This window comes from Dipodomys ordii, unplaced genomic scaffold, assembly GCF_000151885.1.
Source record: "Dipodomys ordii isolate 6190 unplaced genomic scaffold, Dord_2.0 Scaffold1, whole genome shotgun sequence".
Taxonomy (NCBI): Eukaryota; Metazoa; Chordata; class Mammalia; order Rodentia; family Heteromyidae; genus Dipodomys; species Dipodomys ordii.
Genome location: NW_012267217.1, coordinates 52,071,276 through 52,098,143, shown reverse-complemented (window position 1 = coordinate 52,098,143; position 26,868 = coordinate 52,071,276). Strand labels below are relative to the sequence as shown.

General features: G+C 50.3%; 4 protein-coding genes across 4 annotated transcripts in view; 1 reads left to right on the top strand and 3 right to left on the bottom strand.

The window, feature by feature from the left end:
* Nucleotides 1-891: 891 nt before the first annotated feature.
* LOC105980715 (probable hydrolase PNKD) lies at nt 892-3,523 on the bottom strand. The gene is made up of 3 exons (XM_013009619.1): nt 3,323-3,523; nt 2,359-2,527; nt 892-1,261 (listed from the first exon to the last, which is right to left on the bottom strand). The coding sequence occupies exons 1-3, from the start codon at nt 3,387-3,389 to the stop codon at nt 1,072-1,074; spliced, it is 426 nt and encodes a 141-aa protein (XP_012865073.1). The 5' UTR covers nt 3,390-3,523; the 3' UTR covers nt 892-1,071.
* Nucleotides 3,524-3,723: 200 nt separating this feature from the next.
* Aamp (angio-associated, migratory cell protein) lies at nt 3,724-12,226 on the top strand. Its single transcript, XM_013010701.1, has 11 exons — nt 3,724-3,955; nt 4,425-4,580; nt 6,266-6,385; nt 7,664-7,803; nt 8,025-8,169; nt 8,382-8,465; nt 8,551-8,666; nt 10,439-10,542; nt 10,683-10,773; nt 10,972-11,126; nt 11,716-12,226. The coding sequence occupies exons 1-11, from the start codon at nt 3,835-3,837 to the stop codon at nt 11,789-11,791; spliced, it is 1,308 nt and encodes a 435-aa protein (XP_012866155.1). The 5' UTR covers nt 3,724-3,834; the 3' UTR covers nt 11,792-12,226.
* A 288-nt stretch (nt 12,227-12,514) lies between these two features.
* Gpbar1 (G protein-coupled bile acid receptor 1) lies at nt 12,515-15,092 on the bottom strand. Its single transcript, XM_013037433.1, has 2 exons — nt 14,933-15,092; nt 12,515-13,640 (listed from the first exon to the last, which is right to left on the bottom strand). Exon 2 carries the CDS (start codon nt 13,593-13,595, stop codon nt 12,609-12,611), a length of 987 nt encoding a protein of 328 aa, XP_012892887.1. The 5' UTR covers nt 13,596-13,640; nt 14,933-15,092; the 3' UTR covers nt 12,515-12,608.
* Nucleotides 15,093-23,662: 8,570 nt separating this feature from the next.
* The window catches only part of Arpc2 (actin related protein 2/3 complex, subunit 2, 34kDa), a 30,578-nt gene continuing 27,372 nt past the window's right edge, over nt 23,663-26,868 (bottom strand). Inside the window, exons 8-9 of the mRNA XM_013018229.1 lie at nt 26,696-26,796; nt 23,663-24,123 (exon numbers count right to left, since the gene is read on the bottom strand). Coding sequence (XP_012873683.1) covers nt 24,099-24,123; nt 26,696-26,796 — 126 coding nt within the window. The 3' untranslated portion in view covers nt 23,663-24,098. The remainder of the gene's footprint in view (nt 24,124-26,695; nt 26,797-26,868) is intronic.

Sequence of the window (26,868 nt, the reverse complement as noted above, 5' to 3'; positions counted from 1 at the left end):
CAATGGACAGTGTCCAGACCCTGAGTTCAAGTCCCTGGACTGGTGCATGTGCACACACAGGGAATTACAGTCCAAGCCAGGTGCTTGCGTCTCATGCCTGTAATTCTAGCTTTTCAGGAGGCTAAGATCTGAGGATTGAGGCTCAAGAAGCCAGCCAGGGTAGATGAAATCAGGAGATCTCTCCAATTAGCCAGCAAAAAGTTGGAAATAGTAGAGTGCAAGCCTTGCATAAAAGGGAGGACATGAGGCCCTGAGTTCAAGATCCAATACTGGTGTTATGCATACCAAAAAAATCTTCATGACTATCTCTCAGAAATGAGGAAACTGAGTCCAGAGAGGCTGAGTCATCTGGACTGGGCTAAGAGTAGTGTTTTTTGCCTCCACACCCTGAGTGCTGCCTTTGATTCTCTTTATTATCTGGAGCTGAGTGGGTCTCCACCCTTTTGGCTGGGAATTCTGAGGGCTTGGCCTAGGCTTGTTTCACTTAAATCTGTGGTTGCCCCTACACCTGCCAGAAACACAACTTTTCTATGAGAGGGAACACAAGGGAGTAACCAGCCCCACTGTCTGCTCCTCCCCCTCCCTGGGGACTCAGGAACCCAGGCCTACTTCCTTTCCAACACTCAAAAACTTTATTTAGCCAGGCGCTGGTGGCTCACACTTGTAATCCTAGCTAGTCAGGAGGCTGAGATCTGAGGATTGAGGTTCAAAGCCAACCCAGGCAGGAAACTCTGTGAGACTCTTATCTCCAATAAAACCCACTAGAAAACCGGAAGTGGCACTGTGACTCAAGCGGTAGAGCACTGGCCTTGAGCTGAAGAGCTGAGGGACAGCGCCCAAGCCGAGTTCAAGCCCCATAACCGACAAAACAAAAACCCAAAACCAACCAACCAAAACAAAAACAAAACAAAACTTTATTTGCCTTTAGCAGGCTCCTCTGTTATGGGATAGGCAGGAGATGGCAATAGCCTGGGCTTCACACGCCCTCTGGTGGACCTCAAAAGCAATGACCAGAGTTGGCCAACCAGGACTTCACAGTCAAAATAGCCTAGGGGAGAGTTGCAGTGCTTCTCAGGCCTGAGCCCCAGATGTAACTTCAGGGGCTGTGGAATATTGGGAGGCCCTGAACCTCTGGCTCTCATACTCGCCCGTGTTGGACGCCCTCATGTTCTGCCGAGCCTTCATTTGCTTCAAACGGTTCTTGTCCACTTCCCGCTTGGTGAAGATGAAGAGGAGGATACCACAGGGGAAGCCGATGGCCCTAGGGGTGGGGAGATGTGCACGGGATTTGGGCAGGAGCTAAACCCTAAGTCAGAGTTGTTGGGGGAAGTTAATCCAGCTTTACCAAACGCAGGATATCTCTTTGTGTATACTTGTCCTCCACGCTGGCTGCTAGAGGAACCCACATAGATACTGCTGCTGTCCTGCTTAAGACTCCATAACAACTCTCCATCCTTTCTAGTCAGTCCAAGCTCCCAGGCATAGCACAAAAAGCTCCGTGTGGTCCAGTCTCTGCCTACCTGTTTACTCCTTTTCCCCAATGGCCTGGCCTGAGTCTTTAAACAGCCTAGCTGTTTTCCTTTGGAGTGTGACCAAAGTTCTCCTATGCTTAAATTGCCCTACATCCCTTCCTACATTCAACTCCTCCTCTTCCTCTTCTCTTCCTCCTCCCTCCCTCCCCTCCTCCCCTGCGGAGTAAATATAGCATTTTACGCATGCTAAACACATCCTCTATCATTGAACTACAAACACCAGTCCTCCCTTTCTTAACCTGAGTAATTGCTACTAAGTGGGTGCTTTGGTGTTGGACAAAGAACACAGAGTCTCAACACCTGGAGAGAAATCCCAGCCCTAAGTCTTAGTTCCCTTCCCTGGAATGAGAGCATAATATTATCTTCAAAAGCCTAACACATTTCATGGCAAAGTACTGTTACACTCAGGTGTGCTGAAAAATATTACTCTCCCCTCCTTTCCCTTAAATATTGATCAACAGTATGTATTAGGGTCAGAATCAGAGTCAAATAAGATATAGAACAATATGTAGCTACTATCCAATTAATATAATCCATCTTACATGATTTCAATTATCTAATTACTGGTACTTGGATCTCATCCTAAGCTCCCAAAATGGAGGATGATGCCAGGGACCCAAATCTTAGATCAGCTCAGATTACTCTAAAGAAAACCCAATTCCACATACTTCCCTACCTCCCCTGCCCCACTCCTCGGAGATTCCATTTGGGGAACCCAGCAATTCTGTCTTCACAACCATAGAGATTCAGCTCACCACCTAAAGCATACAGGTTGCCAGGCTCTGCCCTCCCCTCCCCTGGACATAAAAGAGTAGTTAAAACTCACCAGGCTAGTCCCACAGCTTTCATGGGGTTCTTGGCCCTCTTTCTGGGAATGTATTCCAGCTCAGGTGACAGGGGCTCAGGCTCCTCCTTGCACTCTGATGAGCTGTGGCTTTGCAGGGCTCTGGTCCTGTTTTGGGAAGCCTTGCTAGCAGTAGCTCCCGAGAGGATCCCTGTGGATGAAGGTAAGGAAAGTCAGTTTGGGAGGTGAGAAGAAAGCCAGCAATGGTAGGGGGATGTGAATAGGAATAGGGTGGGCAAGGGCTGGGAAGGAGCAATTGAGATCTGAGTATGCTAAATGACTGCAGTTTAGAGTAACAAGTGCTAGGGAGAATCCAAAAGAGAAATGTGAAAAATCGCCATCTAGGTGACACCTTTAGAAGCCACTTCCACGTCACTGCGCACTCATCACCCTGGTGCCAGGAGAGGCAGCTTCGCTATTCTTCATTTCAGACGACAGGATGGGAAGGACTGCAGAGGGACTCACAGAAGACGTATGAAGGAAATCCGGAGAAAGGTGGTTTGTTTTTAAACTGCAGGACATTAGCACTGGAAGGGAGCTTACAGATAGTCTACTCCAGCCCCCCGTTCTAGAGAAGAGGAAACTGAAGCCCAGAGAGACGAACTGCTTCGCCCAAGGTCAAACTGCTAATTACCCAAGGCTAGCACCCAGGGCTCCAGAAGCACAGGGCTCTTTCCTCTGCACTGCGGTGAGTGTGAAACACCTGGAGCGCGGGAGTCTAGAGGCTTCCATTCGCAGCAAGACCCCAGAGCTGTCGTGTCCCCCGAACGCAGGGGGACCGACTGGGTGACCTCTACAGAGCATCTTTCCACCCCCAGACTCTAAGACCCCGCAGAGAGGGGTGGGCAGGAACTGGCGGTCTTGACCCCTTGCAATCTCTGGGAGGAATATGAAAGCAAAGCAATCTCCTATAGTCCTGCCCTCGCCCCGGGGTCCCACTCCTTACCCCTGAGGACGCGGGCATTTCTTGCCCCCCGGCCCTTCAGTGCCGTAGCAGCTACCACCGCCGCCATGTTCAGATCCCACCCCCCTTCACCGCGCTCCCCGCCGGGAATTGTAGTTTGCGTAAGGGGCCTCCCCCGCTCCTTCCGTCCTGCCCACAGACCAAACACTACACTTCCCAGAAGCCCGCGGGAAGACCCAAGAGAACTACTCTTCCCAGGAGACCCCAGAGGCGCGCACGCTCGCTTGTTTCCCTCCTGTTGGGGGCGGGGTCAGGTTGGGCGGAGCTTGGGCTCTCCCGCCACACCCCTGCCCCGTCTCCCAGCTCTGCCCTGTGATTGGTGGTTTCGCTAATTCACCACAATTTCCATTGGAGGGACGGTCGTCGCTCTTTCTGCCGGGAGTCGCCGACTCCTACTTCCTCCTGGGAGGAGGGGCTCGAGTTCCGCGTCGTCGCGCAGAGCTGACTCTGGGAGGCGTTTGGGCCCAGAGAAGTGGTTCGGCTGCTTGCGCCGCATGGAGTCCGAATCGGAAAGCGGGGCCGCCGCTGACACCCCTCCGTTGGAGACCCTAAGCTTTCATGGTGATGAAGAGATTATCGAAGTGGTAGAACTGGATCCCGGCCCGCCGGACCCGGGTGAGAACTGCCGCTGCCCAGGCCACGGGATAGGAGGCGCTCACCCCTGGCCTCTGACCCCTGCTTCTTCTCCCCCCCCCCAGACACCCCCCACTCACCCCACCGGTCATTCCTACCGACATTGCTCCCCTTGCTTCCCTCCCCTACCCCCACACTTAGTTTTCAGGCCTGGCGGGGTGGGGGTTCCCTGACGCCTCCCCTGGCCCGTCCCCTCACACACCCCCTTCCCATCATGCCCTCCGTCCTCTCTTCCCACCCGGTCGCCGGCCAACCCCAGGTTTTCAGATCTCGCCTGCTCCCTCCTGCCTCGCCAACCCCCTTTTCCTGCCCTCTCCTCACTACACTCCCTCTGACCCATTCCACCGTACCCTCTGGCCATACGACTCATCCCAGCCTCGTCCTCCTTCCGCTTCTCCCATCTTTCTTAATGCCTTTTGAGCACCATCTTTTAACGCTGTTCTCCAAGCAGATGATTTGGCTCAAGAGATGGAAGATGTGGACTTCGAAGAAGAGGAAGAAGAGGAAGAGGGCAATGAGGAGGGTTGGGTCCTGGAACCCCAGGAAGGGGTGGTCGGCAGCATGGAGGGCCCTGATGACAGCGAGGTGACCTTTGCATTGCACTCAGGTGGGCATTTGAGGATCATGAGACAGTGGTGGGGAAAGATGCTGCCCGGTCTTGCTGGCCGTATCTCACAGTAGGTAGGCATTGTGGCCAAATGGCTTAATAAGTTTGACATGAAGTTGAGATACAGGTTGAAATTCTATCACTGCTAATTGCCTTTACTAACCTTTCTGGCTCTGTTTTCATTAAAAAAAAAAAAAAAAGTAAAGTTGGGCTGGGAAGGTGGCTCAGTGGTAGAGCGCTTGCCTTGAATGCGTGAACCCCTGGGTTCGATTCCTCAGCACCACATAAGCAGAAAAAGCCAGAAGTGGCGCTGTGGCTCAAGTGGTAGAGTGCTATCCTTGAGATGAAGAACTGAGGGACAGCGCCCAGGCCCAGAGTTCAGGCCCCATGACCGATTTTTAAAAAAAGTTATCTTTAATGAAAAGTAACCAAGTGCACCTGTGTGTGTTTGGTAGCACTGAGTGTATGAACTGAGAGCATCCTCCTTGATAGGCAGATGCTATGTCACTTGAGCACACGCACACTCGGTCACCATTCCTGGGGCTTGAACTCAGGAGCTGCGCATTGTCCTTGATCATTTTTTTTTCCTTTCCTTTTTTGCTCAAGGCTAGCACTCTACCACTTGAGCCACAGCTACACTTCTTCTTCTTTTTCTTCTTCTTTTTTGTAGTTTATTGGAGATCAGACTCTTATGGATTTTCCTGCCTGGGCTGGGTTTGAACCATGATCCAGATCTCAGACTTCAGCCTCCTGAGTAGCTAGGATTATAGGCATGAACCACTGGTGCCCAGCTAAAGTTGTGTTTTCCCCCCCTTGTGTTATTATCCTTATTTTACAAAGAGAAGAAAGAGGCTCTATGCAGTTGAATAAGTTGCTCAGCTTCATGGGACTGGAACTTTGTTTTTCTGACAGCACCTGGCTTTGTGGGTTTTTTTGTTTGTTTGTTTTGTTTTTTTGGGTCCAGTAGTGGGCCTGAACTCTGGGCCTGGGCACTGTCCCTCAGCTCTTCACTTCAAGGCTAGTGCTCTACTACTTGAGCCACAGTGCCACTTCCGGCTTTTTTTTTTTTTCTGCTTATGTGGTGCTGAGGAATTGAACCCAGGGCCTCATGAATGCAAGGCAAGCCCTCTACCACTGAGCCACCTTCCCAGGCCAGGCTTTGTGTTTTTTTGAGACAGTCTTGTTACTATAGCCCAGGCTAACATGGAACTCACCATCTTCTTGCCTCAGTCTCCCTGATAAGATTATAGGAGTATACTACCACATCTAGCTAAAAATGCTACTAGATTTGAGCATATTTTATGTAATTTTCACGAACAATAGCTTGTAGAAGAATCCAGTAACATGATGTTCTTCTCATTCTGTTCATACCTAGCCTAGTAACAGTTTATGCCAAGAGCCATAAATTTGTACATTTGTGACTACCTCTTGTCCCTGGCCTCAGATGGGGTGATGAAGGAGAGGAGCAGATGGATTTTCCCTGAGAAGGATTTGAGTTTAGTAGACTTGGGGAAGAATTTCTCCCAACAACCTGCTGCTTGAAACCCAGAAGAACTTGGATGTACCCTTCTTTTTCAGTGGGAAGGATAATACTTTGGGTGAAAAGAGGCGGGCTTCCCGAGGGTTCTGGGGGACAGAACTCTAGGTGGTAGCCTTGTCCACTTATGGAATATTTATTGGGACAGCATCTGTGTTTTGTGTGAGCCTGGACCCCAAGACCAACACCTTGGCAGTGACGGGGGGTGAAGATGACAAAGCCTTTGTGTGGAGGCTGAGTGACGGGGAACTGCTATTTGAGTGTGCAGGTGAGTGGGTTTGTGTTCCGTTAGACATACTTTAGGGGGTGACCTGAGTGACTAAGTATCTGGCAGCTGTTTTTTAATCGCTGTCTTGTGCTAGCTCTAGGCTGGGCTGCAGGAACACAGAAAGATTAATAATGGGACTGGGAATGTGTTTTAGTGGTAGAGTGCTTGCCTAGCATGCATGAAGCCCTGGGTTCAATTCCTCAGTACCACATAAACAGAAAAAGCTGGAAGTGGTACTGTGGCTCAAGTGGTAGAGTGCTGGCCTTGAGCAAAAGCTCATGGACAGTGCTCAGGCCCTGAGTTCAAGCCGCAGGACTGGAAAAAAAAATAATAATGTGTAGATTCTGGTGCAGGAGGTGCTAATTGGCCAATGGAGTTTAGGAAAGACAGAGAAGTGGTGACACTGGTGTAGGACTTAATGGGCCAAGGGAAGGAAAAATGTGAGGATTTCAGGCAGAGGCTCAGAAGGCACAGAAGTATGGAATGGCACCGGAGGCCTGGGCTTTTGACTGGCTGGGGACAAGCATCAGTGTCTCTTCTGGGAAGATGTGGGATGTGGTTGGTTCCTAGAGCTACAGTGAGTTTGGAGGCTGTGACCACTTTTTCCTAGCTGGTCTTTTTAGGAGGCCATCCACCCAGGGCATGTGTTTCCAGCATTAGGTATTCTATTGCTTTCTTGACTTTTTCTTTTTGGGGGATGGGGGAGGGTTGGTCATGGGGCTTGAACTCTAGGCCTAAGTGCTGTCCCTCAGCTCTTTAGCTCAAGGCTAGCCTTTTACCACTTGAGCCACAGTGCCACTTCTGGTTTTCTGAGTGGTTAATTGGAGATCAGAGTCTCATGGACTTTGCTGCCCGGGCTAGCTTTGAACCAAGATCCTCAAATCTCAGCCTCCTGAGTAGCTAGGATTATAGGTGTGAGCTACCAGTGCCCAGCTTACTTATCTTTTACACATTTTTTTTTTTTTTGGGTTGGTAGTGGGGCTTGAACTCTGGGCTTGGGCACTATCCCTCAACTCTTCAGCTCAAGGTGAACACTCTACCAATTGAGCCACATTGTCACTTCCAGTTTTCTGAGTAGTTTATTGGAAATAAGAGTCTCATAGCCTTTCCTGCCGGGACTGGCTTTGAACAGTGATACTCAGGTCTTAGCCTCTTTAGTAGTTAGGATTACAGGTGCCCGGCTACACGGTTTTTTTGTTTTGTTTTGTTTTTTGTTTTTGAGACAGGATTGTTTGATAGCCCAAGCTGGCCTTGAACTCTGCCTGTTTTTCTTTTTAGGCCATAAAGACTCTGTGACTTGTGCTGGTTTCAGCCATGATTCTACCCTGGTGGCTACAGGAGACATGAGTGGTCTCTTAAAAGTGTGGCAGGTAGACACCAAGGAGGAAGTCTGGTCCTTTGAAGCAGGAGACCTGGAGGTGAGAGCTTCCAAGTGGGATTCAATCCCTGGGACCTCGGGTAGGGCGAGAGCTATGGGAGCCGGTCCTTCCTCACTGGACAAGCCTGCTCTGAGCCAGCACACCCAATGGCATAGCACGAATGTCTGCACATATGACTGGGAAGTTCCTAAGATCCCTACAACAGGGAAATGGACGGGGCTCATGGTGGCTCCTCACTGCCGACCATCCTCCCTTCACAGTGGATGGAGTGGCACCCTCGGGCACCCGTCCTGCTGGCCGGCACAGCTGATGGCAACACCTGGATGTGGAAGGTCCCGAATGGTGACTGCAAGACCTTTCAGGGCCCCAACTGCCCAGCCACCTGTGGCCGCGTCCTCCCCGATGGTGAGGGGCTGCTGCCCTGGGTTTTCCTTCCTCGGTGCATAGTAGACGCTGGTATCACACGTCCCTCTTATGGCTAGCGGACAGCCTTAGGCCTGCAGTTTGCCCACAAGCCACCTGTGCCCTTACCTGACTCTCCCGGAGAGTGTGGGTGCCTTTGTGCTCCTTCCCTTCCTCCGCCCTCTTGTGTTGAGAGTGCACCCTCTGGCCCTTAGGGAAGAGAGCTGTGGTAGGCTATGAAGATGGTACCATCCGGATTTGGGACCTGAAGCAGGGAAACCCCATCCACGTGCTGAAAGGTATCAGGGGTGGGGGGAGGGTTTTTGAGGAGGCCTGAGAACCAGGTTCAGGACTCAGAGCCTGACCTGTTGTGCTCCATCCTAGGCACCGAGGGTCACCAGGGTCCTCTGACTTGTGTTGCCACCAACCAAGACGGTAGCCTGATTCTAACTGGCTCAGTGGACTGCCAGGCCAAGCTGGTCAGTGCCACCACTGGCAAGGTGAGTGGACCTGGGACGTGGCTAGGGGCCTCTGCCTTCCTTTTTCTTGGTGGTACGTGGTAAGCGGGGTACAGGGGTGGGGGTGAGGGGGGAGAGGGGGGGACTAAACTCAGGGCCTCCTGACAGCAAGGCAGGTGCTCTACCATTAGAGCCACACATACCCCAGCCCTTTTGCTTTAGTTAGTAAACATAAGGTCTTGAGTTTTTTCCAAACTGGCCTCGACTCGATCTCTTATTTACGCTTCCTGGGTCTCTGGGGTGATGAGTATATACTACCACATCCAGTCTTTCTTACTTTTTTGCTTGGACTGGCCTTGAACCTCAGTCTTGCTCATTTCTGCCTCACAAGTAGTGTCTTTTCCTAGCCCTTCCTCCCTCCCCCTCACCCCCCCCCCCAGTATACTGAGGTTTGAACTCAAGAGTTTTGTGCTTGCTAGACAGAATGGTCCTTTTATCACTTGAGCTACTACTTATTCTTCTGGTCTTTATTGCTCTTTCTTTCTTTCTTTCTTTCTGTCTGTCTGTCTGTCTGTCTGTCTGTCTGTCTGTCTGTCAGTCATTGGGCTCGAACTCTGGGCCTGGGCGCTGCGCTGTCCCTGAGCTCTTCAGCTAGTGCTAGTGCTAGGCTAGCGCTCTACCACTTGAGCCACAGTGCCACTTCTGGTTTTCTGGTGGTTTATTGTAGATAAGAGTCTCACAGACTTTACTGAATGGCTGGCTTTGAACAGAGATCCTTAGATCTCAGCCTCCTGAGTAGCTAGGATTACAGGTGTGAGCCACCGGCTCCTGGCTTGCTTTAGTTTTCATTTAGTGTTGGGCACTTGAAACCTAGGGTTGATATTGGACCATGATCTTCCTATTTAATGCCTCCACATAGCTGGAACCAGAGGCATGGGCCACTGCATGTGCCTTGTTTATTTAGATGGGATATTGATAACTTTTTGCTTGTACTGACCCAGAACTGCCTCCTCCCCAATTTCCATCTCCTGAGTAGCTGGATTACAGACATGTGCCACCACATCTGGTAACTTTCTGGATTTTTATTTTATTTTTTTTTAGACAAGTCTCCCTGTATATTCCAGGCTGGTCTGGAACACCCCTGGAACCTGTGACCTGCACTGCCCCAAGTGCTGGAATTCTAGGTGCATGCCATCATGTCCAGCTCAAATAATGCTGGACATTAACTAGTTCACTGCTTTTTTTTTGGCAGTCCTAGAGCTTGAACTCAGGGCCTGAGTACTTTTACAACTTGAGCCAGAGCAGCATTTCTGGCTTTTTCTGTTTATGTGGTCAGACCCAGGCCTTCATGCATTCGAGGCAAGCACTCTACCACTAAGCCATATTCCCAGCCCACTTTTTTTTTCTTTTTTTTTGGGGGGGGGTTTGGTCGTGGGGCCTGAACTCTGGGCCTGGGTGCTGTCCCTCAGCTCTTCAGCTCAAGGCTAGCGCTCTACCACTTGAGCCACAGCGCCACTTCCGGCTTTTTTCTTTTTGCTTATGTGGTGCTGAGGAATTGAACCCAGGGCCTCAGGCATGCAAGGCAAGCGCTCTACCACTGAGCCACCTTCCCAGCCCACTTTTCTTTTTTCTTTTTCCTTCTCATTTTTTGGTGGTGCTTGGGCTGAAACACCATGTGCTTGTTGGCAAGTGCTTTACCACCAAGCTGTATCTCCAGCCCCAGCCCTTCCTTTCTTGTTCCCTCTCTGCTGCCTTTCTTCTGGAGGGGACCAGGAGGAACCCAAGTCCCCTCTGATCTTTCCTCTTGCTGATAGGTGGTGGGCGTGTTTAGACCTGAGTCTGTGGCCTCCCAGCCCAGTCTGGTCGAGGGGGAGGAGAGTGAGTCCAACTCCGTGGAGTCCCTGGGCTTCTGCAGTGTGTAAGTGCCAATCAGGGCCCTTCTCCTAGATACCCCAAGGGTGGGGAGAGAAGGCGTGTGGAGGGGCCTGGCCTGGGGGACCAAGGAGGGAAGGTGAGTACAGGGTTTCATGAACCTTGCTGGTGCTGTTTACTTCCCAGGATGCCTCTGGCTGCTGTTGGCTACTTAGATGGAACCCTGGCCATTTATGACCTGTCTACTCAGACGCTCAGGCATCAGTGTCAGCATCAGGTAGGATGGTGGCTGCCAGGTTCCCAGTGTCTATGATTATGGCTGAAGGGAAGCCCAGGCCTTGGGGAGCATCTGCCCCATGCTTGGCTCCTGCCTGGTCTTTATGCCTCCCCTGCTCCCACTGGGGAGGTTCCCAGTGGCAGCCGAGGCCTCTGCTGTCTCCTCTGATCTGCCTTCCTCTGCTGTGCCCTGGGGCAGTCCGGCATTGTGCAGCTGCTGTGGGAGGCTGGCACTGCTGTGGTGTACACTTGCAGCCTGGATGGCATCGTGCGCCTCTGGGACGCCCGGACCGGCCGTCTGCTCACTGACTATAGGGGACACACGGCCGAGATCCTGGACTTCGCCCTCAGCAAGTAAGCAGAGTGGGCAAGGACTAGGATCTCTGCATAGTTGGAAACGGGTGGCCGAATAGGGTGGCAGGGGTTTCTAGGGAAGCAGAACTCCACGGCCCAGCTGTAGCCCGTGAGACAGGAATGCCTGGGAGCCTGGGAAACCTCACTTCTGATCCAGCCCCATGTCCATTCCGTGGTTGACAGTGACTTTCCTGGGGGTCTCCCTCCCTGAGGGTTTCCTCCTCTCATCCCCCAGCTGCTTGTGTTTGTCAGAACAGTGCTAGGCACTAGGATAGTGGGGACCAACTTCTTTAGACCTCTTGTTTCTAAGCTTTCTTCCTTTTTTATTTTTTGTGCCAGTCCTCAGGCTTGAACTCAGGGCATGTATACTGTCCCTGAGTTTTTGTGCTCCAGGCTAGTAGTGCTCTACCATTTGAGCCACAGCTCCAGTTTTGGCTTTTTTGGTGGTTAATTTGGAGGTGACAGTCTTACAGACTTTCCTGCCCGAGCTAGCTTTGAATAGTGATCCTCACACCTAAGCCTCCTGGGTAGCTACAACTACAGACATGAGCCAGCAATGCCCAGCTGATCCTGTGATTTCTGTCCACAGAGATGCCTCCCTGGTGGTAACTACGTCAGGAGACCACAGAGCGAAAGTATTTTGTGTCCAGAGGCCTGACCGTTAATGGCTGCTGTCTCTGGTGTGGTGTCTGGTGTTGCGGGGGATGAAGGGGGGACTCTCCTCCAGCCCCCTCCTCCACCACCACCACCAGCAGAGGCATGGGGTACAGAGAAAAGAGGGGAGGGGGCTTGGACTACTTTGCAACCCCTTCAACTGACCTGTCCCCTCTCTGTCCTTCTCTTGAGACCCACCCTTGCCCTGGGGCCTCCCTCCCTCCCCACCCCTGTCTCCATTGCCCCGCGGGGCCCTTCCGGGGGAGGGCAGACCTCTTTCTCTTTCACTTTCCTTTGCTGGTGTGAGCCATGGGGTCCGTATTTGTATGTGGGGAGTAGGTCTTTGAGGTTCCCGTTCTTTCCCTTCCCACATCTCAGGGGATGGAAAGGAGGAAGAGATACTAGTTAAAAGATTTTAAAAATGTAAATAAAATATACTTCCCAGAGGCAGTGTCTGTGTGGATTTTGTGGTGGCTACATACAAGGAGGAACTAACAAAGGCCGTGTCAGGTTGAGTCGCCCTATTCCCTCTCCACCCAGTCTCCCAGCACATGGCCTCCTATCCAGATGCGTCAGCATCCTCCCCAAGTAAGTGGCAGGGCCTTGCTTCTGTGGAGGTGGTATCTCCCTTGGCACACGATCTGTCTTTAGCTTCTTTCCACGGGCTGTTCCACATGCCCCCATTTCTGAGATAGCTGCTAAGGACTGTAGGTGGCCAGAGGCGTTTTATTCCGTCTGAGTGGGCTCACATAGGGGCAGGGCCTTTGATCCAAGAGAAGCACAGGAAGAAGCTTTGTGGCGGAGATGGATGAACATTGGTCGTCCCCTCTAGTTCACCTCCACCCTGCTTTGAGCACTGGTGCGGTAGGCGATGCTGGGGCCTGGACTGTCCCTGGAGGTGGTTCTTTGCAGCATCCGTAGCCATCTTTGGACAGCCAGCCTCCATGGGGCTGTGTAGCGCTGGTCACCCAGACCCATGGCTACTGGCACAGCTGCTGCACTGGCACTGCCCAGTGAGATGAGGGAGAGCAGAGTCCCAGGTCCCAGGGGTGGGCGATGCTCATAGGCCAATACTGACAAGAGCAGAGTGGCCACGTAGGGTCCCCAGCACAGCACAAATAGCAGCGTGGCTCCAGCCTGTGCCCTAGCCTGTCTCCAGGTGAGGGCCCGGGCAAGGGTGGAGGGTGCATTACGGCACACTGCCCGCTCCAATCGGCAGATGTCCTGCAGTTGGCGGTGGGCAGCTACCAGCACGCGGGCAGAGAGGAGAGCAGCAGCCCCCACAGCCGGCAGCAGGAGACCATAGACCTCCAGGTAGAGGTAGGGGGCCGGGAAGACAGATTGGGAGCTGCAGTTGGCACCAGGGCTCCAGTGGTTCCACCCCAGGGCAGGCAGGCTGGTAAAGAGCAGGGGGCCTATCCAGGTGAGGAGCAGAGCCAGCTTCTTGCCCCCGTGTGGTCGCAGTGGCTGCAGCACTGTCACGTAGCGCTCTCCATGCACCAGCAGCAGATTGGCAAGCAGGGAGAGGAAGGAGAAGTTGGGACCCAAAAAGAGAAGGAGGCAGGACCAGTAGCCCCGACGACTCTGGTTCCACAGTCCTGGCAGCATGGGCAGCGCCAGGCCTGTGAGCAGCCCAGCCAGTAACAGGCTCAGGAAAAAGCAGCCAGCAGGTGGGCTGCGCAGGTGACGGTCTCGGACTATGCCCAGGGCCAGAAGCAGGTTGGCGGCAACAATGAGGCTCGCCAGGGCCAGGGAGAGTCCCAGGGCGCCTGCGGGAATGGGGCCAGGTATGTCCCCGGTGCTGTTAGATGTCATCTTGGGCTGTGGGGTCGGGGAGGGCTGGCGCTGCAGCTGGCATGCCTGTATTGGGGAGGGGGAAAAGTTTACAATGGAGTGCTACTATTCCTGGCAGGACAGTAGCCTGCACGGTGATTGAGAGGCTGCAAGCCCATGGACTGTGGGCCACAGTGATTCTATGCTTATAAAGTCGTAGTTTTGGTTTCTCTTGGAAGTCAGGTCTGGCAACACCCACATTCTGTATGATGGCTGCCATTTGGGCCATTCCTACCATCCCTGGTAGGCAGTTTTACCTAGTCCTGTCTGCCTGGTCTCTGGGCAGCTGTGTTTATGCCTTTGTTTATAGACTGAAAGGCAAACACATTTTGTTCCTCTGTCCCACTCACAGAGATCTCATGCTAAACCAAAATAGAGGACAGGGGCTAGCTGGTATGGGGTCACTGGGGGAGATGCCTGTGAGCTTCATCTGGAGCCAGAGCAGGTGCCCTGTGCCCACACCCCTCCCCTCCCCACTTGCAGCCTGTTACAGCTCAGTGAGCAGCCTCCGGGTAGGACTTCCAGCCCATAAACTTGACTCGTTCCACGCTGGCAACAGGCCCTTCCTTCCTGGGAACTCGGGGAGTAGGGGGAAAGAGGGTGGGGAGATGCTTAGCCAGTAAAGGGGATATCAGTGGCTAGGAATGGACCCTGCAGGCGCTGGGGGTGGGCTCAGGACAGGGAGGAGGAGCTAGAGGGCAGGGCCTGGCCTCGCTCTGATCTGTCTCTGCCCCTTCATTTGGTTTCTTGGTCTCAATCCCCCCAGCTGGGGGCTCAGGGGGAGGGGGTCCTGCCTCTGTCAATAGGGGAGCAGTTGCTGTTGCTAGGGCCAGGGTCACTAAGGAAGTATTCCTTCTTCCCCTCCCTGGGGTGAGAGAATCAACCCCATGGCCACCGTGAGGGAAGGGAGATGCTCCCCTTTCCTTCCCCACTGTCTCCAGGCCCTGAATGGAGACTACTCTCTCCCCCTCCCCTCCACCCCTCTCCCCAGCCCATTTCCTCTTCCTCAGTCTCCCCCAAAGTCCTCCACCCAGGACATCTTTCCTTCTGCAACAGCCCCCAGTTTCTCTTCCTCTTTCTTCCCCGCCATTCTGTCTGTGTATTAAACCCCACGAGACACGATCTGTTACTCCACACCAGGCCTGATCTGGAGATCCCTAGTCCTACCCTAGGGATGGGTCCCCTGTACCTTCTCCCTTGAGGCAGGGATCAGTCCCCAAGTATGATGTTTTGGGGTGTGGGTTGTGCCACCCACACACCCTGGTTGCTTGAACCACAGCAGGGATGGGGAGGAAGGGGAGAGAGGAGTAGCTACTCACATGTCTGTTGGAGACAGGTGGTGCTTGCCAGCCTGGGGTGTCTGAGTGTCAGGGAGTCACAGCAGCTGGGCTTGCAGGGCTTCAAACTGTGTCTGGTGTCCTGGCCAACGAGTACAAGTTGCCTCCCCTCTGGGTACAGGAGGGCTGCTCAAGCTCTGCCCCAGCCTGGATTCCCAGAGGGATGGAGGGCTGAAGTTAGCTGGCAGATCTCAGCATTGGCCCCGCCCTGGGGGAGGGGCCAGGCACATCCTGAGTTGCAGCTACTGAGAGGCACAGCTGTATTTTACTGCCTCCTTAGCTCTCTGTGCTAGTGACCTCCTTCCCAGCTGCCAGCCAACACTGGGCCACCTAAGTGGTGGCTTTCTTCCCTCTGGAAGTCTTCTCGCCCACCACTGCCCAGCTAATCTGGGAAATGCATCCCAGTTAATGAAAAATGATTGACTCTACCCCTCCCCACCTCCAGCTATTATATGTACATGCTATGAAGATTACACCCTAAAGCAACCAGTGAACTGCACAGCCAGCTCCAAACGTTGATGGCACATCAAAGGGTAGTGTGTGTGTGTGTGTGTGTGTGTGTGTGTTGGTATTGCTTGGAGGTCTGGAGCCTGGGGAAATTCACTGTCTTCCATCACATTATAATGTCAGCTTTCCCTTTCTGAATCTGGGGGTCACCTGTACTTTCCTCAACTGCTTTCCAAGTTAAGTTCTGGACTATGTATAAGTTACAAATAGCTTTGAGGATGTGACTCCCCCTGTACCCCCTATCAGTACTGGGGTTTGAATTCATGGTCTCATGCTTGCGAGGCATGAGACCATGCTAGCTTGTTTTTCTTTTTTTTTTTGGTGCCAGTAGTGGAGCTTGAACTCCTTGTTATACTCTCACTATGCCTTTGTGTGTGTGTGTGTGCATGTGCACGTGTGCGTGCACACTGCTCCTGGGGCTTGAACTGAGCATCTGGGTGCTGTTCCTGAGCATTGTGCTCAAGGCTGGAGCTCTACAACCTGGGGCACAACTCTACTTCTAATTTTTTGGATGTTTAACTAGAGATAAAAGTCTCATGGACTTTCCTTCCCAAGCTGGCTTTTGAACTGTGATCCTCAGATTTCAGCCTCTTCAGTAGCTATGATTACATACTAGAGCCACTGGTGCCAGGCTGGCTTTTTCTATTACAATTGGTGCTCTATTACTTGAGCCTACTTCCATCTCCAGGTTGTGCTGGTTAATTTTTTTTTTAATCAGTCATGGGGCTTGAACTCTGGGCCTGGGCACTGTCCCTCAGCTCTTCAGCTCAAGGCTAGCACTACCACTAGAGCCACAGGGCCACTTCCGGTTTTCTGAGTGGTTTATTGGAGATAAGAGTATCACGACCTTTCCTGCCAGGGCTGGCTTTGAACCACAATCCTCAGATCTCAGCCTCCTGAAGTAGCTAGGATTACAGGTGTGAGCCACTGGTGCCCTGCTTATGTGCTGGTTAACTGGAGATACCTCAGATTTGTCTTCTTTAGACTGGCTTCAAACAGCAGATCTCAGATGGGAGCCACTGGTGTACAGTGGTTATTATTATTATATTTTTGTCAGTTGTGGGGGCTGAACTCTGGGCCTAGGCGCTGTCCCTCAGCTCTTTAGCTCAAGGCTGGCGCTCTTGAGCCACAGTGCCACTTCTGGCTTTTTCTGCTTATGTGGTGCTGAAGAATTGAACCCAGGGCCTCATCCATGCAAGGCAAGCACTCTACCACTGAGCCACCTTCCCAGCCCTGTTTATGTTTTTAGATAGAGTTTTGCTTTGTTCTCAGGCTGGCCTGTATCCCTAGTCCTACTGTAGGGATGGGTTCTCTGTACCTTCTCCCTTAGAGTAGCAGATAAGGCAGGGATCAGCCCTCAGGCACGTTTTGGGGTGTGGGTTGTGTCACCCACATAACCTGGTTGCTTGAACCACAGCAGGAATAATTGTGATCCTATCTGTGTTCCCTCACATCGCCCAACCACTGCTTAATCTCAACTTTTTGCATGATCTCATTCTGAGCCATCCTCTCTCTATCCCTCCCTAGTAGCTAGGATCACAGGCTGGAGCCACTATACTCATGGGCAGGATGTGACCTTTGGCAGGCTACTGCTGGGCTTGTCTTCCCACCTGTTAACTGGGAACAAAAGAGACTACCTCCTGGCGGGGAGGTGAATTATCAGGGAATCGTGGATACTACAATGCTAGACAGCAATGAGGCAGTCATCTCAACAAATGACTCCTCCCTCCTCCATGGTGGGTAGGTAAGTGGCAGGCACTGGTGCTGAGATGAGAACTGGCTACAAATCCATTCTTTAAGCTGTGTGAACTCAGGCAAACTGTTCTTTCATTCATTTCCTAATTTGTAAAATGGAGCTCCAAACTGTATTCACACCTTGTGCATGCTGACACTGAGGCCTAAACTCAAGGCCTCTTAACTCTTGCTTGACTTTTTTGCTCAAGGCAGGTGCTCTACTACTTGAGCCAACCTCCATTTCTGGCTTTTAGCTGATTCACTGGAGCTAAGTCTCTGATTTGTTTGCCAGGCTGGTTTTGAACTGGGATCCTCATCTTAGCCTGGAGTAGCTAGGATTAGAGGCACGTCACTGGTACCCAGCTATTATTATCATTAGGGATTCTGCCTCTTTATGTACCTTTCCAAGAAGCAAAAACTCTGTTGAAAGTCATTCTATGAGAAGGGAAATGTCACTTCTCCAAGGGAAACTGAGGAAGCTAGGTACAGGGAAAAGAGGGGCAAGTTCCTGGCAGGGGAGCCCAAGGGCAGCTTTGGGTGGGTAAGGAAGAAACAGATAGAAGCTGAATCAAGAAAGCTGGAGGTGAAAGCCAGGTGCTAATCCTCCTCAGGAGGTTGAGATATGAGGGCTGCAGTTCCACGCAGGAACAGCACTAGTCTTGAGCACAAAAGCTCAGGGACAGCATCCTGGCCTTCAGTTCAAGCCTCAGGTTTGGGGGAATTAGGGGTAGCTGGAGTTGAAATATGAAAAACACCCTCCTCAAAGGCAGCAAGAGGCCAGGTACTGGTGGCTCACACCTGTAATCCTAGCTACTCAGGAGACAGATCTGAGGATCACAGTTCAAAGCCAGCCTGGGCAGGAAAGTCAACTCTTATTCCAGTTAACCACCAGAAAACTGGAAGTGGAGCGGTGGCTCAAACTGGTAGAGTGCTAGCCTTGGGCAAAAAAGCTCAGGGACAACTGCCCAAACACTGAGTTCAAGCCCATGATTAAAGAAAAAAAAAAAAAAAGAGCATAGGCTCTTGGGATTTGCTAAAAGGGCTGGTGGGCTCAGGACTCAGGCAGTCAGCCCCATACCATCCTTAGGGTCCTGGGGAAGCAGGCTTTAGTTGGGATAGAAAGCAGGAAGAGGAGAGCAGCCAGCCTCTAACCCACCCTCCAGCAAGCTAGCACACAGCCTCCAGACTCACACTATCTGGTGGGGCAGAAGTCAGAGGCTCTGGAAGAGTTCAGCCTGGGGTCTGGCCAGAAGTGGTATGGGGCCTCTCGGATAATGGACTGCCAAGAATAAACAGATGGCCCTGTTTCCAGTCCTGGCCTCTTCCCCGAGGCATCCAGGATGTCTGTGTTTCTTCTTCACTTCTGTCTAAACACTGTGTGGCCTGACCTGTGAAGGCGGGTGGGGGGCTGGGGAGCCTGGGTTCTGTCCCCTTTTCAGCCCCTTCTTTCTTACCAGTATGTCTGGTTTTTCTATGAGTCTGTTAGGTCTGGAACTGACTCATCATTCCTGGCTTCTTCCTTCAGCCCATAGGACTGTGGTCCAAGCTTTCAGATGACCCATCCGTCTAGCCGTGCTCTGACCTGCTGTCTTCCTGGAGAACATTTGTTGGGTGCCCAGTCCAAACTCTGGTCCAGAATCTTCCTGGGCTTCCTTGATCCATTGCCATTCACGTATGCATTTTCTCTGTGCCAGGGTGGGCAGGTGTGGTACTCACTCACTGACTCCAGACCAGGGAGGCAATCCTGGGATGAAGCTTCCTAGACCCTGGGTGGCTTTCCTCTGTTGCTGCTCAACAGGTTTTAGACAGGATTTTGCCAAGTAGCCCAAGCTAGCCTAGAACTCACCACCTCCAGAATGCTGGGATTACAAGTGCTCAACACTCTATTCTTCTAAGCTAGACGAATATTTCAGATCCTATCATTGAGATTGGCCAGGATCCTGACCTCTCTTGTGAGGTCTACATGGCCAGATTGCACTGTGGTAGCGCAATGGTAGAGCACTTGCATAGTTTGTGTGAGGCAACTCTCTCCCCCACCTCTGATCCCAACAGATGGCTGTCTAGGTCAGTCATTACCTTAGAGGTACAGAAATGGCAGTAATCCCCAGAAGTGGGTAGTAGTATTTGAACTCCGTCAGAGCCAACACAGGCTATCTGATTAGGCCTGATTTACTAGGTCAGGATGGGCACCTGACGGATGGTGACCATATTTCAAGCTCCCTGATGTCACAGCAGCAAGGGGTGTTGCTTTTCCTGGTTTCAACACCCTTTCCCCTTCCTGTTATAATCTCATTTCCTGGTAAACTCCTGTTAGCTTGTACAGACTCCACACCTCATCCAGAGCTGGGGATTCTTGCCCTTTATAGCAACATCTTCCCCGGGGGAAGAACTGAAAAACCCCAAGACAGAAGGCTTGCTTTAAATGACACATTTCTTTTCTAGTCTTGTCACTTTGGGTCCCCTTGAGCGTAAAGGGAACTAATATTCAGTCACTCATTCACTCCTGCTGCTTCTGGACCTTACATTCTCACTTTGCTTTTGTTACTCAAGGAATCCTACACCTCCACTTGCAGATTCTTGCTAGTTAACTGGAGATAATGCATGAGCTGTTGGGTTCTACTTCTAGAGCCACAACTCATGTCTGTTTATGCTGTGGCAGCATCTTATCTATTCTCTTCCTTTAGCAACTTGTGGGATATGTAGTATGTCCAACTACAAAAGAAGCTTTTGTCTCAGAAAAAGCAACCTTTTGTCATGGAACTTTTAGCCAGCAGAACTATATCCAAACTGGTCCCTTTCAGATTTTGTTTTTCCCTACCAGTCTGGGTGCTTGAACTTCAGGGCCTGTCCCTGGCCTCTCTGTGCTCAAGGCTAGTGCTCTACTACTTGAGCCATAGCACCACTTCCAGCTTTTTCTGAGTACCTTTTATTGGAGATAAAGAGTTTCAGACTTTCCTGCCCAGGCTGACTTTGAACTGCAATTCTCAGATCTCAGCCTCCTGAGTAGCTAGGATTACAGGTATGAGCCACCGGCACCTAACTTCTAAAACCTATCTATCTGCACAGGTCAAACTCAAAGGCATTTCCATCTCCCAGGTACAGGTGACTTTGGGGCAAGGGAGCCAAACAGTAATGGAGACTGAGTCATTTTTCCAGCTCATGCTCCTCTGAATACCTGCCCCCCTGTCCTCCTGTCCCTTTTAAGTCTTCACTGGAGTCAGCAGGCATTTCTGCTCACAGAGGAGTTTCCTGAAACTAGAGCCTCATGGAAGTCAATGTGCCTTGGAATAACTCTAGATAAATCACGCTTCATGGATATTTGATGCTGACAATGCTTCCTAGGATTTACTACTATAAAAGTTAATGGGGGGCTGGGAAGGTGGCTCAGTGGTAAAGAGTGCTTGCCTTGCATGCATGAGGTTCTGGGTTTGATTCCTCAGCCCCACATAAGCAGAGAAAAGTCAATGGCCTTTTGTTTTCCTCTAAACTTCCTAATTTCAAACCATTTGGTTTTGCCAAGTCAGAACTTGGACTCCCACTACTGGTAAGACAGCACGAGGGGCGAAGTGCAAAGTCAGCGTAAGCTGCTGTCCCAGACCTCCGTAAGCAACTCATGAGGCCCAGATTACAAGTCATCCTCCCAACACTTTCTATTTGGCCCCGTTTTCACTTGCTGACCTAGGTGGCCAGGGAAACTGATGACCTTCACACAAGCCCATTTCACTGAAATAAAATGAAGTCTGGCTGGGTACTGGTGGCCCATGCATATAGTCCTAGATACTCAGGAGGCTGAGAGCTGATGATCATGGTTTGAAATCAGCCTAGACAGGATAGTCCGGGGGACTCTGATCTCCAATTAATCACCAAAAACCTGAAAGTGGAGCTGTGGCTTACGTGGTGGAGCGCTAGTCTTGAATACAAAAAGCTCCATGACAATACCCAGGCCCTGAGTTGAAGGCATAGGACTAACACAAAAAAAAAGTCCGATGACTGAAACCACCCCAACCTAGGGCTTTCAAACTTGACTGATCAAGTCTGTTTTTTCATCCCATCCTGGTGTTCACGCTAAAAAAAAAATCACATCTCTGAAAAACACTAGGTGTGATGCAGACTGCTCCAGTCTATAGGATTCCAGTTTTTTAAAAAAGTGCCAAGGGCTGGGAATGAGGCTTAGTGGTAAGAGTGCTTGCCTAGCATGCATGAAGCCCTAGTTGATTCCTCAGTACCACATAGACAGAAAAAGCCGGAAGCCAGAAGGTGCTGTGTCTCATGTGGTAGAGTGCTACCCTTCAGCAAAAGGAGCTCTGGGACAGTGTCCAGACTCTGAGTTCAAGCCCCAGAATCAGCGCGCGCGTGCACACACACACACAGATACAACACAGACTGCTTGTCACACACACACACACACACAGATACAACACAGACTGCTTGTCACACACACACACAGATACAACACAGACTGCTTGTCACACACACACACACACACACAGATACAACACAGACTGCTTGTCACACACACACACACAGATACAACACAGACTGCTTGTCACACACACACACACAGAGATACAACACAGACTGCTTGTCATTCCAAGCTTTGTGGGAGTCTGAGATTGGGAAGAACATGTTCTAGGCCAATCCAAGCAGAAGAATACAAAAGATGGGCTGGGAAGGTGGCTCAGCGGTAGAGTGCTTGCCCCGTATGCATGAGGCCCTGGGTTTGATTCCTCAGCACCACGTAAACACAAAAAGCCAGAAGTGGCGCTGAGGCTCAAGCAGTAGAGCGTTAGCTTGAGCTGAAGAGCTCAGGGACGGCACCCAGGTATAGAGTTCAAGTCCCACAACCGACCAAAAAAAAAAAAAATACACACGATAACTATGGAGGAAAGCTGGACATAGTGATCTGTGTCTATGATCCCAGTAACTATGGGAAGCCTATAATAAGGCAGAATGCAGCTCAGGCCCAACCTCACCAAGCTCAGGAAAGAAGTAAAACTCTATCCCCAAAGAAATCAGCAAAAAACAGGGCTGGAAACATGGCTCAAGTAGTAGAATGCCAGACTAGCAAGGAGGTCCTGAGGTTCAGTAGCACAAAAACAAAAAAATTCGATACTGTACTGTAGTCATTCACCATGTCCCTACTGGAGAAACCAGAAGAAGAGTATTTCTGTTAACTGCATATGAAAATCCATAGTTACTCTCAAAGCTCACAGTTTAGGAATATGCCAAGTGGAGGTATGGCAACTGGTAGTGCCAGCTATAACCAAGAGTCAAGCAAGAGGGCATGAAGCTGAGTTCAAACCCTGGCACAAACAACACACATAATTACTGAGAGAGTGCGAGTGAGGGAAGGGTGACTATGTCCCCTACCCCCCTGCCAAAAAAAAAAAAAAAAAAGAGCTTATTACCTGACTTTGGTAAAAAAAATTTTTTTTGGCCAGTCAGTCCTGGGGCTTGAACTCAGGGTCTGGGCGCTGTCCCTGAGCTTCTTTGGCTCAAAGCTAGTACTCTACCACTTGAGCCACAGTGCTACTTCCAGCTTTTTCTGTGTGTGTGGTACTGAGAAATCAAACCCAGGGCTTTATGCATTCTAGGGAGGCACTCTACCACTAAGCCACATTCCCAGCCCTTGACTTTGGTAACTGTAACCTTAATCTCTCTGTATATCACCTTTATTATAATAATTTTTTTTTAAAAAATTAGCTGGTGTTAAAGCAAGAAAGCATATAACATCAGGACAAGCTTCAGCTCAAGTAGCTCCTAAAATTTTCCATATCATATTCTACTAGTTTTATTTTGGGGGATCAGCGTCCTGCTAGGGGACAAGGTGTTCAGCTAGGCTCCCACAGTGAGCTATGTGCAGTAAGCTTTGGGGATGCTGTGTAAGAGGACTGTGGCCAGTTAGTCTGCATTAGATCCACACCTAAATAGCAATCAATGTCTGCAAAACCACAAACACCATGGAACACAGTTTTGGAAACGCCATATATTATTCATAATAAAAGAAAGCCATAAACACTTTAATTTGCCTGTCACCATCAGGGAGTTTCCTGGCCACTGAAGACAGGCTTTAAGTCTCTACAACTGAGCTTTAGGGGAAGCATGTTCAAGTTTATAGCCTGTGTACTGGATACATAGTGGCCCACATCTGCAACACCAGCACATCGGGGGAGAGGGGGACTGAGGCAGGAAGGTTGAGTATTCAAGGCCAGCCTGAGCTACATAGTGAAACCCTGCTGAAAGAAAAAACAAAGGGAAAAGGGCAAGGAAAACGAGAGGGAGGGGAAAGAGAAAGGGAAAAAGAAAAAAAACAAGCATACAGCTCCCTAATTGGACGTTCTTTCCTCTAAGGGGGTGAGGATCCAGACCACATGGGCTCTTGAACCTATGGCCTGTCCAGCTCAGGCCTGGAGACTCAAGGGCACTGCAAGTCTACCCTTTTCTTTTAGATTCAGTCTAGAACCCAACAGATTCTCATTTAAGATAGAAAGATTTTCTTTATTAATGACCCCAACCGTATTTCTTTAGATACAGGAGTTTTGAACTCAAATATTTAGAAGAAAACAAGATTGCATTATCTTGCAACTCATTACCAGTAACATATTGCAAAGCAAAACAGCTCAGAAAAAGAGGGTGGGAGGGAAGGGGAACAAGGGAGGGAGGATAAAAGAAAAGGAATTAAGTTGATCAAGTGGAATTCTTTTTTTTTTTTTTTAACTCTTGGGAACTATGAAGTCCTTGCAAGCACAGCTCGTTTCTGCAGATTATTTTCCAAACGCGTACAAAATGGAACCCAAATGGAGACTCCCTTAAGAACCTGGAGAGGTGCAACATGAAGGGCTACGATTATCCAGTAGCAAGCGGTCCAGCCTTCGGTTGCCAGCACTTCCTCCTCTGTTCCCAAGAGTTAGCGGGATGAAAACGTCTTCCCCCTTCAAAAACAGAGAAGAGTGAAGATTGGTTTCAGCTGTGCTTTCCTTCCAACCCACACTCCATTTGGTGGGATACCAAATGGACACCAAGCAGAGGAAAAGAGAGATTCCCCAGGCAGAACTACTGCGACCACAAGGCACAGCCAAGATCCAACCTTTAAGACTGGTTTTACCATGTCTCCTGTTTTGTACTTCCAGATGCCAGCTAACATCCTTTCTAAGCCATAAGGACATTAAATGTATCTTTAAATTATTGGCAATACATTGTTCATAATTTCTAGATGACCCCAATGAAACCTAAATTTCAGCTACTTAATTAGTCACAGCTCAGGCCTCTCCTATCCAGCCAACCCTGTTTATTTTTATTTTTTGGGGGGGTCCGGTCATGGGGCCTGAACTCTGGGCCTGGGTGCTATCCCTCAGCTCTTCAGCTCAAGGCTAGTGCTCTACCACTTGAGCCACAGCATCACTTCCGGCTTTTTTCTTTCTTTTTGCTTATGTGGTGCTGAGGAATCGAACCCAGGGCCTCATGCACACAAGGCAAGCACTCTACCACTGAGCCACCTTCCCAGCCCCTCCAACTTTCTTTTCATGGAGATTGACTATCATAGACTTTCTTGCTGGAGATGGCCTGCTACCTTGATCCTTCCAATTCAGGTTTCTAAGCAGCTTGGAATGACAGGTACATACTCAGCTATGAGTTGAGAATTTTGTGAACTTTATTTCCCAGGCTGGCTTTGAACTGTCATCCTTTTGTTTTTAGACTCCCAAATAGCTAGGATAAGGTGTCAATCACTGATGCCCAACTTTGGTTTTATGTTTTTTTTGTTTTTGAAACAGTCTCACTAATGTTGTTGAGGCTGATCTTGAACTCCAGTCTCACAAGCAGGTAGGTCCAATAGGCAGGGGCCACCTGGCTTCTCTACTTTTTTGTCGGTCATAGGGCTTGAACTCTGGGCCTGGGTGCTGTCCCTGAGCTCTACAGCTCAAGGTGAGGGCTCTACCACTTGAGCCACAGCACTACTTCTGGTTTTCTGGTGGTTAATTGGAGATAAGAATCTCAGGGCTGGGAAGGTGGCTCAGTGGTAGAATGCTTGACTTGCATGCATGAGGCCCTGGGTTTGATTCCCCAGCACCACATAAGCAAAAAAGAAAAAAAAACCTGGAAGTGATGCTGTGGCTCAAGTGGTAGAGCACTAGCCTTGAGCTGAAGAGCTGAGGGACAGCACCCAGGCCCAGAGTTCAGGCCCCACGACTGGACCCCCCCCAAAAAAGAATCTCACAGATTTTCTTGCCCAGGCTGTCTATGAACCATGATCCTTCAGCTTCCTGAGTAGGTAGGTGTGAGCCACTAGCACCTGGCTGGCTTCTCTGCTTTGATGGTTGACTAGGGCAAACTTCCTTTTGGCTGTACCTAGCTACCAGTTCTCCTGGCCACTATTCAACTGCCCATCCTGATCATGGGCCTTGAAAATCGCATGAAATCAGCTGCCTCACACGTGAAGTCACCAAAGTAGTGAGAAAAGTATTCCTATGATGAGTGAGCAGGGAAAGGAAACTGCAGATGGTAGGGTGGAAGCAAGGTTGTGAAAGGTGACAAGAACACATGAATCCTGGGCACAGCTCTGCTTGTACCATATTTGTGAATATCCTGATGTTTTCAGATATCCTAGATAGCTGCCACTTGACACAGCTAAACACTAGTCCTTAGGCTCTGGATGACAGCATAGAACTAATAATAGACGGGCTTCTACTGAAAGTCAGGGATGAGCTTCCGCTGTTTTGTATAGCTGCCTGATATTCCTATGATCGAAAACTCTCACCATCAACATGAGACACCTCTCATCCTTTCAAATGGCAGCAGAAACTAACTTGGTAGAAGGGGCTTTATATGACAGGGATAGGAGCTTGAAGTCTACCAAAGACTAGGTCTCTTCTCCGTACTGAGCCATACTGCTTACAGTTCTGCTCATGGTTTCCATTCCTAACAAAGGCAGTTTTTCTCTCCATACCATTTTCCTGCTAAGAAGCACAGCACAAGAGAGAACACTTTGAGAGTGGTTCCAGGTCCAAACACAACTAAATGTCTTTAAGTGATTTTTCTCTATTTCTCCAGGAACAATGGAAGGACAAGAATGACTTTTCAATTCAAAACCAAAGAGTATAACTACTTGATTTAAAAAAAAAGACAGGGCTGGGAAGGTAGCTCAGTGGTAGAGCGCTTGCCTTGCATGCATGAGGCCCTGGATTCGATTCCTCAGCACCACATAACCAGGAAAAAAAACCAAAAAACTGGAAGTGGTACTATGGCTCAAGTGGTAGAGTGCTAGCATTGAGCTGAAGAGCTGAGGGACAGTGCCCAGGCCCAGAGTTCAGGCCCATGACTGGACCCCCCCAAAAAAAAAAGACAGTTTGTTTCTCCTAGCTGACATTATCGCTTACAAAGATGCAAAGGAATTCCAACCCTGCTGGCCTCACCCAGGGCACTGCCCAGACACTTAGAGGGCCAGGATACCAGGTCCTCACCACCTACTTCTTGCTGAAATTAGGAAGGAGAAAGTGGCCTACTCACGTGATTGTTTTCATTTCTTTTTTCTCAGCATCTGGGCGTGCACGGTTGAGCACCTTGAGGAAATCCGATGTTTTTGCCCGCATACGTGTGTGAATATAGGCCTGGAAGCAAACAAAGCCATCATAGTCTAGAAAAGCCACTAGGAAAGCTTAGGAATATATTGTGGAGATGGA

Coding starts and splice junctions, on each gene's coding strand:
- LOC105980715 (XM_013009619.1), bottom strand. CDS start 3,389: ATGGCGGCGGTGGTAGCTGCTACGGCACTGAAGGGCCGGGGGGCAAGA. Junction 2,528..3,322: donor AAATGCCCGCGTCCTCAGGG/GTAAGGAGTGGG, acceptor CTTCATCCACAG/GGATCCTCTCGGGAGCTACT. Junction 1,262..2,358: donor AAAGCTGTGGGACTAGCCTG/GTGAGTTTTAAC, acceptor CCCCACCCCTAG/GGCCATCGGCTTCCCCTGTG.
- Gpbar1 (XM_013037433.1), bottom strand. CDS start 13,595: ATGACATCTAACAGCACCGGGGACATACCTGGCCCCATTCCCGCAGGC.
- Aamp (XM_013010701.1), top strand. CDS start 3,835: ATGGAGTCCGAATCGGAAAGCGGGGCCGCCGCTGACACCCCTCCGTTG. Junction 4,581..6,265: donor GACCTTTGCATTGCACTCAG/GTGGGCATTTGA, acceptor TTATTGGGACAG/CATCTGTGTTTTGTGTGAGC. Junction 6,386..7,663: donor ACTGCTATTTGAGTGTGCAG/GTGAGTGGGTTT, acceptor TTTTCTTTTTAG/GCCATAAAGACTCTGTGACT.